The sequence below is a fragment of the Colossoma macropomum genome, unplaced genomic scaffold, assembly GCF_904425465.1.
Source record: "Colossoma macropomum unplaced genomic scaffold, Colossoma_macropomum, whole genome shotgun sequence".
Lineage (NCBI taxonomy): Eukaryota > Metazoa > Chordata > Actinopteri > Characiformes > Serrasalmidae > Colossoma > Colossoma macropomum.
This window is the reverse complement of record NW_023494801.1, coordinates 22,172,588-22,190,367: the sequence shown is the minus strand read 5'-3', so window position 1 is coordinate 22,190,367 and position 17,780 is coordinate 22,172,588. Positions and strand designations below refer to the sequence as shown.

The 17,780-nt window shown below is 39.0% G+C and overlaps 1 protein-coding gene across 1 annotated transcript in view; it reads right to left on the bottom strand.

Moving 5' to 3' along the window:
• LOC118821785 (guanine nucleotide-binding protein G(o) subunit alpha-like) overlaps positions 1 to 17,780 on the bottom strand; it is a 41,964-nt gene that overhangs the window by 2,750 nt on the left and 21,434 nt on the right. The window contains exons 6-9 of the mRNA XM_036590512.1: positions 17,233 to 17,393; positions 9,927 to 10,055; positions 1,198 to 1,327; positions 920 to 991 (exon numbers count right to left, since the gene is read on the bottom strand). Of these exons, the coding sequence (XP_036446405.1) occupies positions 920 to 991; positions 1,198 to 1,327; positions 9,927 to 10,055; positions 17,233 to 17,393 (492 nt within the window). The remainder of the gene's footprint in view (positions 1 to 919; positions 992 to 1,197; positions 1,328 to 9,926; positions 10,056 to 17,232; positions 17,394 to 17,780) is intronic.

Sequence of the window (17,780 nt, the reverse complement as noted above, 5' to 3'; positions counted from 1 at the left end):
TACAGAGACCTAACTTAAATAAGACACTTTCCTGCATATTATAGCGCAGTTTCTTTTTGTTTGCTGACACCAGGGGAAAAAAACAAAACAAAATATAAAACGTGCCACCACATTTGCACAGGCCACATTTTATGTTTGATTTTTTCCCCTCCCCAATGTGTTAAATTCAGCAAATAAATACAAGCATGTTCTCTGTAGAGGATGTGTTAAGTTTAATTAGAAAACATGTAATTTGACCAGGGGCACCTGAACTTTTGCATACAACCATAACATATTGGTTACACTGACTTCTGGGAAATGGCCGCACCCTAGTGATTTTGTCCAGGTACTGTTTCTTTCTCTTCCAAAGTTCATTTTAGTCACCTTTCACATCTAGTTATGTTGTGATGACAAAAATTCAGTCCCAAATATGAAAAATCATGTGACAGAAACAGGGTATTATCCTCATAGCTCCACTATAAAACTAAAGAAACAAACAGGTATTAGGAGAAAACTGAGTTTATTTGATATTTCTGAGAATTATTCCTTTATTTCTGTTATCCATTTACAGATGAGACTTAAAGTTTGGATTTTCAGATTGCTAAACTACTCAGGATTAACCATAACGAGAAATAACAATGCATGAGTCTCTGGTTAGGTCGTGACCGTGCTGCTGAACTTTAATGCAGTGACTCCCCACAGTTGATCATGCTTTTTATAGACTACAGATGATGTTAGAAGCAATTACAGCCAGTTCTAGTAGATGGCAGAGAGGCATCTAGAGCCTTTGATGTCTTTAATAACACTAGATATATCATATGAAGAGGGCATGTTCATGTATTATCAAAGAATCTTTAATATCACTCAACAATAAAACCGCATCCCTGAGGACTGTTAGTAGCCTAAATAACACTCAAAGCAAAGCAAATCATCAGCTCACCAGTGAAGCTTTCCTGAAATTTGCGCTGTTGCATACAGTGGTAAAGAGCTCCAAGCTCTCTTGTAGACGGTTCTTGGGGGAAAGGACAGAAGTCATTAGAAAAAATATATTTAAAAAAAATGCCTTCACAACAAAATTATTAGCCAAAAAAACTATCTACAGGGTCTTTCTCTTGAACTAGAGTCTACTACTTTTTTTTGACGATCTAAAAATTGATACTCCAACGTGCATTATGCTTTGAGCTTCATGAACTGTAGATATCATTGATTATTACTCACCGAAAAGGGGTGCTCAGGAAGGGTTAGATCATACCCACTAAGAGCCACTACAAATAGCACAGCCCGGACATCGTCAAAATAGCTGAACCACTTCTTCCTCTCGGAGCACTGACTGCCCACATCATACATTCTGTGAACAATGTCACATAATATCCGGATCAATTAATACCTGGACAAGTTTGTAGTAGGTGGAATCTACTTTTGCCCAGCGAAAACGCTTATCCTTTAGATTTCCATGAAATGCTTGCTTAAAAACAAATTTCTCACTTTTTGAAATAAAGAGCCTGATGTAGTATGTTTTGCTCAAGTTTAAAACCATTTGCTTCCCAGTATATACAAAAAGTATATAAGTAAACTAAGCTGCTAAACCAACCTGTTTTGAATTTACTGTTTTTGTAATGTCACAAATCCAATGCATTTACAAACCTTCAATTCCTAAAAAAGTTGGGGCAGTATGTGAAAAGCAAATAACAACAGAAAGCAGAGAGTTGTAAATCCATTTTGGCCTGTATTGATGTTTAATGTTTTATCAACATCGTTTTTCACAAATATGTGCTCATTCTGAAAGTGATGTCTGCCCCACGTACCAAAAACGTTGAGACAGAGGTAATTTATGTTCATAATATAAATGTCTTAAACAGCTGATGAAATCATGCTTGTGTATAAAAGAAGCATCCAGGAAAGGCCTAGTCCTTTATGAGCAAGGTTGGGTTGCCACTTTACTGAGAAATTAGCAAATAATCCAACAGTTGAAGATCAACACTCCTCAACAGCAAAAACTTTAGGTAATTTAGGGCAAGACTGAAACCTTAATGACCTTCAATCCCTCAGACAGCACTGCATTAAAAACCGGCATGCTTCCGTGATGAAGAGCACCACATGGGCTCAGGAGTACTTTGACAAACTGAGGTCAATAAACGGTTTTCATTACTGCATCCACTGCAGTAGCCATGTGTCAACAACGCCCAGCAATGCTGCCAACTTCTTTGGATTCGAGTTCATCTGAAATGGATGGATGAACAGTGGAAAGGTGTATTGTGGTCTGTGTAAACATGTGAAGTGATGCATCATGAAGTGAAAAAAATGACAACGAAGGCCCCATATGATTGTGCAGCTAAGACTTGTATGATGGAAGAATGGCAAATCGTTCTGCTTTCAAAACTATATCAAATAGTGTCTTCGGGTCCCAAAAGATTATTAACTGCATTTAAAAGAAAAAGTGATCTAACATAGCAGTAAACATGGTCTCGTCAAAATTTATTTGGAATGCGTTGCTGCATTGCAGACCTCAAATTTGGAATGAGCGTACATTTACAAAAATCAACTAATGTCACATTTTTAGGTCAAACAGAATTTACCAAATTAATGCTCACTGTTTTTGTTAGTATATTACATACTGTCAGCTACTTTTTGGAGCAGGTTAATACATTTATCCACCTGTTCAGTCTACAGCAGTTTAGCTTTGCCCATTAGTGTTGGAGTGTTTCGGCCCAAACTGTTTTTGCAATGAGCCACAATACAGCCAGTCAAATCATTTACAAATATATCAGTTTTAAAGGCATGGTGCCAAAAACAGCCTGTTTAACAAAAAACAACTGGCATGTCCAAACTTTTATTACACCCGTCTAAACCTAAGACTCAGAATAGCTAGCTTGCAATGTAGGCAACTGAGCTACCGAATAATAAGCATCTAATAAGCCGGGACAATAAGGGATTAATTCTAAGAATAAAGAGAGGCCAATAATATAAGTCATGATATAATAGAGAGCAAATATGAATAATGACTGGATTTGGTACATAAACCCACAAAAATGTCACAAGTGGATAAAAAAAATTAAATGACAAGAAAAACATAGGATATACGTCCTTAATTGCCAAAAGCAGTCCATTTATCTAAGCAAAAGGCACTTCATTGCTCAATAAAGAATATGACTCATTTGTCATATGATTGTTTCATATGTATCCTATGCTATAATGGCACAAATGTAAGGTTTAATAAGGGCAGCCCATGTATCACTTGTTAGAGTTAGATGAAAGAAAGATGAAACAAGGTCTACTTTTAAATTCACAATTGCATAACATTAAAATTGGTATAAAAATAAGGACAGCGTAGATTTGCCTAAGCCATAAATGTATAACGGCGTGGGCACTTATGTTTTACGTTTTCTGACTACCTTTAAAACAAACCTCTTCCTTGTCAAACTTTTTGATTTAGTAAAGTTTCATGTAATGTAAACCAATGGTAAAGCCCAAGTAATGTTAATTTCTTCAAAGGACACAGGAGATCAATTTAAAAGGTGCTTAAAGTGGCTTTCACACCAAGGTAGGGGTGATCGACCAGTGCTGGCACTTATGTTTTGCTACTGACTACCTTACCTTTAAAACAAACATCTTCCTTGTCAAACTATGATTTAGTGAAGTTTCATGTAATGTAAACCAATGGTAAAGCCCAAGTAATGATCATTTCTTCAAAGCACACAGGAGACCAATTTAAAAGGTGCTTAAAGTGGCTTTCACACCAGTGTAGGTGTGATCGACCATGCACACAAAGGTGTTAAAGGAAAAAGGAAATGAAAGATTAGAGATCAATCCAGCTCCCCATTCAAAAAAATACTATTTTCAACTAAGACCGGACTGTCCACATTTCTCCTACAAGACAGGAGTCATCACCCCTTAACTTTTACCAGATAGTTTGTTCATTTGAACAAACATCTGTACATAATTTGTATGGAATCATCAAAATAAACCAAAAAAAGGTTCATTTTTAATTTCCTTTTTTCCTATTTTTTGTAGAACTTTGTAGCAACCATTTTTTAGCCAATCACAGCTTACTGTCAATCATCTGATCTGATTGAAATCATCTCTAACATGCTACTTAAGTAACTGGTTAAAGGGGCTAGCATTTAATATATAACAAAGTATATAGTATTCTGTAGTGCATCACTGCATCCCTCAGCATCATCAATTTGACAATTTACAATTTTGTATTGCATTTTCATCTATCTATATTCACTCACAGCTATACCTAGCATGCATTACATAAATGTGTCATACAACCATTTAGAATCCCCCACTGAGACAAAGACATCCTGGCTGCCAGCATAGCCACTGAATAAATACAAATGTGATATTTGGCTTTCTAGCTGTAACGTTAGCCATTAGGCTCCCTTCTGCATTTGCCAGCTAGCAGGGAGAAAAAAATAGATATATTCCAAGCACCATGCCTTTAAGTACTCCCCACTCCCCTAAAACCCCTCCCCTTTCCTTGTTTACCAGGGATGGTGTGCTTTTTACCTCTGGCGAACAGGGAATTCAGCCAACTGCGTTTGAACAGACTGATCAGAGGAGATAAAGCACAACAGAAACAAATAAGCTACCGTGGTAACATGAAAAACTAAAATCTTCATTAATAATAAATCTTCATCAATAAGCTAGTGAAATCTTCAAATAATCAACCATTAAATGTTACACTATTAGATACAGTGGGGTGCGAAAGTTTGGGTAGCCTTGTTAATTTTCCTGATTTACCTTTATAAATCATTGATTGTTTGGATAAAAAAATTCTGTGAAATATATCATATAGGGGACAAACAAAGTGATATTTGAGAAGTGAAATGAAGTTTATATGATTTACAGAAAGTGTGCAATAATTGGTTAAACAAAAGTAGGCAGGTGCATAAATTTGGGCACTGTCGTCATTTTATTGATTTCAAAACCTTTAGAACTAATTATTGGAACTCAAATTTGGTTCGGTAAGTTCAGTGACCCTTGACCTCCATACACAGGTGACTCCAATTATGAGAAAGGGTATTTAAGGGGGGCAATTGTAAGTTTTTCTCCTCTTTGCATCTTCTCTGAAGAGTCGCAGCATGGGAGTCTCAAAACAACTTTCAAATGACCTGAAAACAAAGATTGTTCACCGTCATGGTTTAGGGGAAGGATACAGAAAGCTATCTCAGAGATTTCAGCTTTCAGTCTCCACTGTGAGAAACATTGTGAGAAAATTGAAGACCACAGGCACAGTTCAAGTCAAGGCTCGAAGTGGCAGACCAAGAAAAATCTCGAATAAACAGAAGCGAAGGATGTTGAGAACAGTCAGAGTCAACCCACAGACCAGCACCAAAGACCTACAACATGATCTTGCTGCTGATGGAGTCACTGTGCATCGTTCAACTATTCGGCGCACTTTACACAAGGAGATGCTGTATGGGAGAGTGATGCAGAGGAAGCCTTTTCTCCGCCCACATCACAAACAGAGCCGCTTGAGGTATGCTAAAGCACATTTGGACAAGCCAGCTTCATTTTGGAATAAGGTGCTGTGGACTGATGAAACTAAAATAGAGTTATTTGGGCATAATAAGGGTCGTTATGCATGGAGGAAAAAGAACAAAGCACTCCAAGAAAAACACCTGCTACCTACAGTAAAATTTGGTGGTGGTTCCATCATGCTGTGGGGCTGTGTGGCCAGTACAGGGACTGGGAATCTTGTTAAAGTTGAGGGACGCATGGATTCCAATCAATATCATCAGATTCTGGAGATCAATGTCCAGGAATCAGTGACAAAGCTGAAGCTGCGCCGGGGCTGGATCTTCCAACAAGACAACGACCCTAAACACTGCTCAAAATCTACTAAGGTATTCATGCAGAGGAACAAGCACAACGTTCTGGAATGGCCATCTCAGTCCCCAGACCTGAATATTATTGAAAATCTGTGGTGTCACTTAAAGAGAGCTGTCCATGCTCGGAAACCATCAAACCTGAATGAACTAGAGATGTTTTGTAAAGAAGAATGGTCTAAAATACCTTCAGCCACAATCCAGACTCTCATTAGAAGCTATAGGAAGCGTTTAGAGGCTGTTATTTCTGCGAAAGGAGGATCTACTAAATATTGAGTTAAGGTTTTTTTTTTTGGTGCCCAAATTTATGCACCTGCCTAATTTTGTTTAGACAATTATTGCACACTTTCTGTAATTCATATAAACTTCATTTCACTTCTCAAGTATCACTGTGTTTGTCCCCTATATGATATATTTAACGGAATTTTTTTATCCAAACAATCAATGATTTATAAAGGTAAATCAGGAAAATTAACAAGGCTGCCCAAACTTTCGCACCCCACTGTAAATAACTATTGGTAAATGCTGAACAGCGCTAAGGAAAACAAAGTAGAATCAGTTAAGCTAGCACTAGCTTAAAAGGCTAATAACTAGGCTAATAGATTCTGCCTCTAACACTAACAACGACAGTGGTTTATAAAGATGTAGCATGCTAAACAACTGCTACCTGATAGGACAGTTCTACACACCATAGAAGTGTCTCAAAGCTAATAACGCAGTTGAGGCAAGAGAGACCGTCCTAGTACTGGTATACATAGGCTCCTCTTCATTGATCACATGACCTGAGCAAGCTGTACTGACACGTCATGGCTTAGTGATGTAAGCAACACAAACTTTTAAAAACATTAAAGTAAAATTTACACTTCATTACAAATTCTTGTGCCACACAGCATCTCTGCTGCCTAAGTTTTTCAAATTGTTTTGAGCTGACCGTGAAGGACTGTGGGAGACTGAATCTCTTGAAAGATACATCAGCTGCACCCTTCAGTAACGATGCATTTCCATATTCAAATCATCCTAAAAACAGGACAGATTTTGGTGACATAATGGCCTAGAAATGCAGCTTTCCTCAGCTGCACCCTTAGAGACATGGCTCATATTTAAGAGTTTATAAGATAAACATGTAATTCAAATTCGAATTTACTGTCAAATGACAACACACACTTACATTAATTTGAATTTAGGACATTTTGAAAGCTAGGTGCACACAAACATTTGTCAGTGTACACTACGTTTGAACCCTGCACTGCATACAGTCTTCCAACAAAGCAGGGCCTTGAAGATCTATCTATAACCACATCCATTACTACTGTTCTGTGACGCTTCTGGCTTGGGACTTTGTGACACAGGGGTAATTGCAGGAAAAAGATCACCTGCCAATTTAGAACACAATCAACAGAAGAGAAGGTCCTAGTCACTCAAAAGACATTTTAGAATTATCTCCAAATCACACTTTTGCGACGAACATGTAGTGACGAACGTATTACCTGACGCTCTTATCCTGGCTTCTGAGAACACTGCGCGTTTTGTTTTGTTCTATCCTTGTACAGAAACAGATGGTGAGTGTGAAAGATGGTACACATACAGATGTGTTACACCACACCTCTGACTTCTGAGGGACCCAAATGCAAATAGAGAGAAAGTGAAAGACAGAGAGAGTGAGAGAGAGAGCAATGTGCTCACAGTCCTCACCTCCACAAGTGCAGGCAATCAATATTTCATGGCTCTGAATCACGCCACAGCGTGGGGGCCTCCTCCAGCTGTGTGAAGCTGTCACGATTTACCCAACAAAGACCCACCCCTTGACACCACAGCAAAGATGGTGCTAGGAATTCAGTACAGGATGGGCCAAAAACGTGTCACGAGCAGGCCTAGCCTACTATTTTTTCATTTTACTGTACACCTATATACAATGTTATGTTATACTTTGTAGTATAACAAGGAAAATTCGTCGTTGTGTGGTTCAACTATGCCCAGTCTGGGAGCAGCACAGTGTCACCAGCCCCACCGCTTGGGGGGAGTGGGGGGTATGAGTATCTTGCCAAAGAGCACAGATGTGTTCTTTGTATGTAAGGTTAAAAATAGTAAAATACTAAAAAAATGTGTTCTTTGGGCACTATTTTTTTTCTAACAACACATGTACCTTCTCTGCCATGAATGGATTTTTAAAAATGCATTTTAGGCCAAAACCTTCTCACAACTATCATAAAACAATATCTCAGGCAAAGACACTGTGTATATATAAACACAGTGTCAAAGGACAGCACTTTTTCACTTCCAGTTGAAAAAAGGACCTCAGATATGAAAGAAATATATAATCTCCACTGGCAAAAGATATGCAATGACATTTTCTCTAGGACCAGCAATTCAAAACTCCAGATAATATAAAGCTGGAATAAAATTTACTTAAATATCTTAAATTTCAAATATTAGTTTTAACACAGGCATGTCAAACTGGAGACATTCCAGGACAAAGTGCTGCGGAGATTAGCGTTTACCCTCATCTAACACTCAATTCAGTTCATGAAGCCCTTGCCAATTAACTGATGAGCTTAATCAGGTGTGAGGCAGTGTGCTGGAGTCTGCAGTGTTTTGGATCGCGAGGACTGAAGCATGACACGTGTTTTAATGGGTTAATTAAAAACAAAACAGCGAATATTAACATTAACAGGTTAATTAAAAATACTTAACAGCGAATATTAGTTTTAATAGGTGCATCATAAATCTATCTGTGAAAAATCACACCATCCACAAAACACAAAGAATTAATTGTGACTCAACTGCTCCATATGGTTTCACTCTGCATTCCTCTCAAATAAAGCTTGCTCATTCAAAAGAATAAGACAAAGACACAGACTGTTTATCCAAAGCACTTGGCGACTGGATAGAACACAAACCAGCACAGTGTCTGCACAAACACCTGCACTTTTATGAAACCCAAAACATCATAAAATGTCCACACAATCAAATATTTGATACTTGATACATACTTGATTATAATTATCAATTTTAGCAGTACTGATAACTTATGTATGTTGCTGGGTGCCTCAGACTGTTTAAAAAGTACAGTTCAAAATACATCCCAACTAAATAAATAGTAAGTTTCCTTTCTGTAAATAACAGAATGGCAATCAGAATGGCCATTTTTTATTTGGATGTTGGCTAATCCATGTTGCAATTTATGAGATATATTATATAAGTCAGGTAAGTGCACTTGTGCTGTATTTAATACACCAAACAACAACAACAACAAACAAAAAAAAAATGCCAAGACACACCAACTTTTCGGAACAAGAATCATCCACCAAAAATTCACAACCACTGCATGCTGTGAGTGTGCGTTATATGTGGTTAATGTTTACAGTCAAGCCCAGACTGTCCATCAGGTGGACCAGGAGATTTCCCGGCCTGTTAGTTGGCCCAGATGGTCAGGCCACAAGTTAAAATAAACTAAACTAGAGCACAGCTCACAACCATTAAGAGATCAACAAACCCCCTCCCCTGCCTCTCTGCCTCATAGTCTATCACGCAACTGGTTTAAAATGACATTTAAAGATTACAGACGTGCAGCAGGACTGGCTGGTGAGGTAGCTTAGCCATTAACTTTTACAAAGTGGGTAAAACAAGCAGTGAACTGTGGAGCTGAGAGAGGAATGAAATTCAGAAAGGGAGCAACCAGCCAGTCAGTAATAAAAGCTAGCCAGCTGCTACTGTAGGCCATTTCCCCTTTCTCAAATACATGCACCACCATATATATTATATAATATTTGTAGTTTCTGCTCACCCCATATAGAGTCATTACTGAACTTTAGCTTCACATATCCAAGTATTCAAAATATAAATATAAATATAAACTTCAAGTGAAGAATTAGAGCATGAGAGTAGTATTGTTCAGTTTTTTAAACTTCTTGCTGCAAAATTAAATGTCATTCAATATTGTGTAATATAAAGCAAATAAATAAAATTAAGCAGCATTTAACTTTATCAATACCGACCGTACCTACTGATATATGTCTAAAAAATATTAGACTAAAATATTGTATTTATAATGCTACAGTCTTTAAAGGATAATGCAGGATACTGTGCTTTTTACCTGTAAGTGTACTGTCTTACCTGTAAATGGCATTGTTGTGGCTGAACTGAGTTTCGATGATGCCACTGGTTCTCACTCGCACCCTCAACACATCTGACTCAGTTGGGACGTAGTTTGGGCTGATGATTCTGCCCATGTTCTGAAAGAAACTGCAAAGGGAGGCAATGCACAGTGAAATAAAGGCATATTCAGTATTTAGCAGGATCACAATCAGTTTTGTCCGATTATAAAAGTACTCTGAGTGATGTTTAGTTGGTCTAAAGTAGCTGGGTGTTTGTTACACCGGCTTTATTGACTGCAGGAGGCTGAGGACAACTAGCACCTCTGGAGAACAAACCTCCCTTGGAACATTCTGCGCTAACAGTGAATGAAGAGGCAACAGAAGGTGCGATTCGTCCTGCCATTCTCAGGCCTCCTACTCACTTCCACTCTGCTGTGTCCGGTCAGGATGCCCAGTGTCAACCAATGCTGCTCATTGAGAGTGCATATAAGTCTGATAATAACATATTTTACTTTGCTCACACAGAGTAATAAACAGCACAAATTTAAAACACAATTATTAGCTTGTTCTGGCTACTGTGCCTGTGCATATCTCCACAACGACAGGGAGCTTTTCCTACTAGTGGCTTAGCCAGAAAGTCTACCTTTTTTTTTTTTTTGGAAGGGCAGAACTTTCCTTGTGAACAGACATCATGTTGAGCATTACAAGCCTTCCCATTCATTTTCCTACCAGTGACCAGTCTCCTCCTTTATAACGTTATGTGACATTATGCCATATTTTGAAGACAGGCAGGTCAGCTGGTACTGTACGACAAAAATTTCAGACAAAAATAATAAATTGGGCATGAGAAACAGCAGCACAGTGTAATTAGGCTAGTTGTTTAAAAGGTCTAAAACATTTACAGAAAGAACCAAACCTGCCCTCCAAGTTTAAGAGAAATCTTTAACAGCAGCATCATAAAAAATTAGAGCTGGGCAATATGGCCAAAAACCTTATCACGATAAAAAAATTCATATCAGTTGATATCGATATATATTGCGATAAATGTCAAATTATTATTTCTTGCACGTTTGAAGGCTGATTTTTGCTCCTGAGTGGTCAGTTGCTGTTTTAAACTATGCTGTATGGTCAGAACATGACAAGCACTTGGCAAACAGTGGAATATTTCACAAATCTGTCATGGGGTAGTGGGAGAAAGTTTCTGGTTTGCTGTTTTTACCAGCTGGAAAAGCACAGCCACAATTTTTGTAATAGTCATAATTTAAGAAAGAAAACAGATTATTTTTAGCTGTCTGGTGATGTGTCCTAGGCTATCTGGTTACAAGTGCTAAACTGTTTCTCAACAACGTCGGCTTAATATGAACAGCAAACATTAGCTGGCTCTGTAGATCAATGATGGATCACACCACTTTACTGTCATAACTCCTACCACATCCATGTCAGAATACATCACAGTATTGAAACACAAGCTAGCAGATGTGTGGGTTTCTCTATTCTATCATAGTAGTTTGAGGGGTGAACCGCAATATATCTGATGCATAAAAATATATCTGCAGTAAGATTCTCTCTCACCAGACAGAGTCCTCCTTTTTAGGTTTAAACTGAAATCAGTGCTTTTTTTGTCTTGTTTGATCTACAGTAACATCAATTTGCCGTGTTGTGCGAGTGACAGAGCGCTGCTTCAAGTTAGCCAACTGCTAAAAACAGCTAGCCTGGAAAGCTAGCGTTCTCCCACTCTCCAATGCCACACAGCTTCCTCAGTTTACTTTCGTTTACATCAGGGCTGTAACTCGCATTAACCCACTTCTTTCTTTCACCTTCATTGCTTGGGAATGCACTAATACTAAAATATGACAGAGCGCTGTAACAGAGCTGTAGTTGTGTGGAGCAGACGCGATTTAACGCTGCTAAAGCTTGTCAGGATGTTAGAAAAGAGGTGAGTTCACTCTGGGCCAGTACACACGCACACGCACTCGGTCACAGGAGAACAGATCGCCGATCGCTCCACTCAAACAGGGAACATGTAACTCCACGTTTCAGATGTTGCTAAAGTATATTTGTCGACTCAATTCATTCCTTGACATCAAAAATGGCACTATTAAATTTGAAAGAAAGGGGCAGAATCTCTCAAATCATGAAGGTCTCACTATTTAACTGATGAGATGAATTAGGTGTGTTTAATGAGGTTAAAAACTAAAGACTGCAGAGATGTGGCAATGAAGGAGCTCAATTAAAACCGTTCAGAAGATATGATGATGTGGAGGATAATTTTGAAAACATTGTTAAAAAACACTGTTTGTACTTTTTATCAGGTGCAGGTTTTGATTATCAAGTCTTTGCAGGAGTCTTATTTTGTTGAACAGCACCAAAACGGTCACCACTAAGAAGCATTACTCACAATTCAGTCCAATCAAACCCAATATGCAGCTTGGTATGTGGGAGTAGATTAAGCGATGTTGAGTTTGTGGGCATCCTTTTAGAAATCCACGTTCAAAACTTAATCCTGAAGAATGATGTTTATTGAGTTCTGATCAGCAAGCTGACAGGGCCACAGGTCTTAGCCAAGAGGGCTATTAACCATCTGTCAATCAAACAGCTGCGCCAACCACCTGTGGCTCACCGATTTCGTTATCTACAGAGAAACAGCACTAGGCATTTCCTGATTCATTTGATAAATCTGTCATCTTTTAATGGTACTTTGGATCAGAACTGCTCATGAGGTAGTAATGGAAAACAAAAAACAACTTCAGACACCTGAGATGCAACCAAAAAAAAAATACTAATAATAAATAAATAAATCAGTGGAAGGCAAAATTTGAGCATGTTTCATTTGTGGACTGAAGGATTTGACGACACAGACGTCAGGATGGCTTTGCTGCATTAAATCATATAAAAATAACACAAAAAACAGTGACATGGTGGAAAATTCAGCACTGAAAGAAAACGACCCTGAAAACAGGCATGAAAAGAACAACATTAGCATCTGGTGATGTCACTACAGCTAACAGGACCTGGCGTGGTTTGACATGAAGGGCTCTGCATAATGGCAACAGTTTCAAGAGCGCTCAACGTAGCCCACACAGCAACTGGACCTACTGATCACACCGGAGGCCCACTGAGGCCAAAATGCCCACAGCTTATTAAAAAGCAAGAGCTCACAATAGACCTTTTAGACAGCTCGACTCCTACACGCATAGCATACAACATGCAGGTAATGCATGGAACTTGGAGATCGGGTTCTTGCCATTTCTAGTGAATTTCAGCTCATCCCCGAAACAAATTAATTAGCTGAAAGCAGTGGTCCAGTTTCAAAAATTAAAAAAGTGGTCCAGTTGGAAAAAATAGCAAGGGGGTGGAATCGGGGGAGGGATAAATAGGTATATGGCCCTTTCTATTCTATTCCCCTATATTCAAGCACAGGAAAAGGCCTTGTCACTACCTAGATGGCATTAATCAGCAAGATAGCAATAATCCTAGATAATGCATTCATAGCAATAAAAAATAAAAGTTGTTTCTATTATTCTACGTTTTCTTTGCACTGTTTTCGTGGATGGCTGTTACTCATCTAGAACTATGAATCTTTGCATGATCGTAGAGCCTATATAGCTGTCTGGTTCCAGAAGTAAAAATACCATTCATAAGGAAATTTGATTTTAAGCCATCATATTTTAACAGCCAACACAGACTTACCATAAGCTACGAGGTTCTATACGCTCCACTTAATAACAAAATCAGTCTAACTTCAACTTTTTTTTAAAGAAAACCATGTTTTATTTCCTCATTCTTTGTAAAGATATACACTTTCCATATGTCCTAAAGTGATCTTCACCAATCAGAGATGTCTCTGTTACTATGAAGATTCATGTCAGCGTCTCTAAGAAAGTCTCTGCCAGCAAGGAGCAGGAGTGCGGTTTCATTGTCAGGTGTGATGCGCTTATTTAGGAATGAGGAGAGGAGTGTTCGGATGAAAATCAGTCAGGCAGTGTAGTTTATAGAAAGGACGCACTGGGCTTTGGTCAAGTTTGGTGCAGTCAAAAATTATTAACATGAACTCAACACAGATCATATCATAATGTCACACTGTAGAATACTTAACCATGTAGATGCCAAAAATGCATAAGTTACTTGCTAATGTAAAAGGTACATGGTTTTGTTTACAGATTTGTCTATGCTTTGTTACAGGAATGATAGAAAAGCTTGCACAAAAGAGGAAAATAGCAGTGACATGTATATGATTGTTACATTGGAAATAAACATAAAAAATATAACAATAGGCTTCCATACAAAAATAAAAAGAGTAAGCACAGGTGATGAGCGTAACATTACAAGCTGAAAAATAATCTCCTTTTCTTCACATATCATTGCAGTAATAAACTTTCTCCACCCAAGTTTCCTTTCAGTAATTATACGTCCATTGGGAGCACTTAAATGAGCAAAATACTAAAATAATCCACATATTATACAGTTGAACAAAAAACATTCTTTCTTAGCAGCCACCTGAGCTAACATAGCAATGGCCTAGCAACATCTTAGCAACCACCTGGGATAACACAGCAAAGACCTAGCAACGTCTTAGCAACCACCTGGGATAACATAGCAATGGCCTAGCAACATCTCAGCAGCCCCCTGGGATAGCATAGCAATGGCCTAGCAACGTCTTAGCAACCACCTGGGATGACATAGCAATGGCCTAGCAACACCTTAAGAAAATAAACGACTGTGTAAAAGATGTGAAAGGCTAGATGTTGCGTAACTTCCTCCCTCTAAACAGTAACAAAACAGAGACTCTCCTTCTTGCCAAAAGTGGCAAGAAATAAATTATCAGATTTAATTTTAAATCTCGCTGACTTTCCAGTTATACCTGGTTCAGCAGCAAAAAATCTTGGCGTCATAATTGATCCAGATTTATCATTCGATCAACACATAGGCAGTATCATTAGGACAGCTTTTTTACATCTTCGCAACATCACCAAAATAAGAAATGCCTTATCGCTGCATGATGCAGAAACATTGGTACATGCCTTTATTACTTCAAGGCTAGACTATTGTAACGCACTACTGTCAGGATGCACCAGCAGGAATTTAAGTAAACTTCAACTAGTTCAAAATGCTGCAGCCCGGGTTCTCACTTAAACTAGAAAATTTGATCATATCAGTCCAGTTCTATCATCACTTTATTGGCTGCCTGTTAAATTCCGTATTGATCACAAAATTCTTTTATTGACGTATAAAGCCCTACATGGGCTCGCTCCTGAGTACCTGCAAGACCTTATTTCCCATTACGAGCCACCACGATTACTCAGATCACAGAGTGCTGGTTTCAGCTGGGGGAAGAGCCTTTTCTTAAAAAGCCCCCAAACTCTGGAATGATCTTCCAGAAAATGTTCAGGACTCAGACTCAGTCGCAATCTTCAAATCTAGGCTGAAAACTCACTTGTTTAGTTTAGCTTTTGGTAGCTAATGTTCCCCCTTAGATAAAGGCAGCAGATCCAGGGGTCCATGGACACCGCCGCTCGCACGCGATCACGCGGAGGGATGCCAAATTGTTTCAGGGTGCTCCCGTGTCTGTATGTCCTTTTGGTTCTCTCCTTTTAGCTAAGCTGTTATAGTCAGATCTGCCAGAGTCATTAGCCACACTCTGGAAATGTTCACATTCTCTGTTTTATATACACCCAAACAGAACAAAACTAATTCCATCTCCCTAACTTTTTACGAGTAAACAACTGCCCACCTGTCCGGCCGGACACCGATGGACGATTGTCTGTCGAGCTCTCCTGCTACCCACTTCTGACCAGTTGCCCACGCCCCAGTCACCGCCACTTGCCCAGCTACCGCCACTTGCCTTGGACTAGCTGCCCACCCTACACTGAAGTTTTCATGGACTCCTAACTATTACTACTACTACTACTACTACTACTATTAATATTAGTAGTATAATAATTTTGTAGGTAGTTTGACCAGAGGAGGATGGGTCCCCTTGTGAGCCTCGGTTCCTCCCAAGGTTTCTTCCCCAGCTCTGAGGGAGTTTTTCCTTGCCACTGTCGCCCCTGGCTTGCTCACCTGGAGGATTTACATTTCATGTTAAAACTTTGTCTTCAATGGATTTCTGTGAAACTGCTTTGTGACAACATCAGTAAAACATCATTGTAAAAAGCGCTATACAAATAAATTTGACTTGACTTTACTTGACCATAGCAACCACACAGGATAACACGGCAATGGCCTAGCAACACCTTAGCAACCATCTGGGAGAACACGGCAATGGCCTAGCAACACCTTAGCAACCACCTGGGATAACATAGCAATGGCCAAGCGACATCTTAGCAACCACCTGGGATAACATAGCAATGGCCTAGCAACGTCTTAGCAACCACCAGGGATGACTCAGCAATGGCCTAGCAACACCTTAGCAACCAGACAGGATTTCATAGCAAGAGCTTTGTCAAGCCTATTTAAAGTTCACGAACTTTCCACTTCGAGTCAATTACTTTTTCAAGGGCTTTGTTACATTTTGTGAAAAAGGCAAGTTGATAATCTCAAATATGGATGGAACCAAAAAAATGAGTAACTGACATCTTTGGTGATATAATGTTACTCCAAATTGGATGAATGGGGGTGTCGGTGGTTAGTGGGGGAAGTTGGTTTGGTAGGGTGGCGGGGGGGGTGCTGAAAGCAGTCTAGATATTCAAGCTGTAACCTTCAGGTGTCAAACAGACTTGCTTGTGCAGTTTCTGATGCTGTGTGATCTATAAAATATTTTTTAATGATTTTAATGACTGGACAAAAGTACAGGCATTTTCACACATCACAGAAACCATATAAGCAAGACCGTCTGAGATTGCTTAACATTAGATTAAAGCAAATTTGGAGGTTTGCACAAATGCAAAATTGAGACATCAAACATCTTGGTTGATCGACTAGATCTGGAGTGAAGGTAAAATTCTATTCAAAACACTATCGCTTGAACAATACACTAAACTAGGCAGAACAGACTGCATAACACACGTCAACCCAACTCTCATCCATAAGAGCAATATCCGCAAGGCAACGGCAAGTCATATGTAACCTCTCTCCTGTAATTATTCTGCCTGTTTCAACAAACTACTTCTATTTTTTTAGGACACTCACTAACAGCGCATTTTAACGAGGCAGCAATTAAAGCCGTTTCAGTAAATGTCACAGGAGTCATTTCCTGGAGACACAGCTGGCCTGAAGCAAAGGCTGCCCCACACGTATTGATGGGCAGACCTCAATGTAGAGTCTCTGCATATTTCACACTAGTGAAAAGTACAGTGTAGGCCATGAAAGAGCCCGACAATACTCACTACAGGGCTGAATCATTAAGCTGGTATTCGTGGCCCCTGGCAGCTGCTGCCCGCACTCCCTGATCCCCCCATAGGCTGTAGAAAGCATAGGCCACGAAGGGTAACAGCTCCTGGTCCTCTCCAACACAGCATTCACATGACAAGATAGATTGTGCATGAGCCTGCAGTTACCGGAGAGAACATGATCAATATGTTTCTCTGCACAGTGAAAAACAAAACGCTAGTACTGTGATTATATTGCTAAACACTGATTGCACTTTGCCTTGCAATATATCCAAAAAACACTGGTAAATCGATAATGTAACACGTTTAAAAAGAACACTTCTGTGATACCAGTATTGCAAAGGTGGGGCACAAGTTAACATTTTTGGTTTTTGCTTAATAATTTTCTTTAGAAACTATTTCACCAAGATTATTATTTGTTTTATATAAGCAAACTACACATTTTTGCCACAAAAGAAAAACTTTTCCAGCACATACCATTTGAGAACAATTCAGGTAAGACCATGGTGCTAGTCATTGAAAAACCTGCTAAATTGGTGGACACA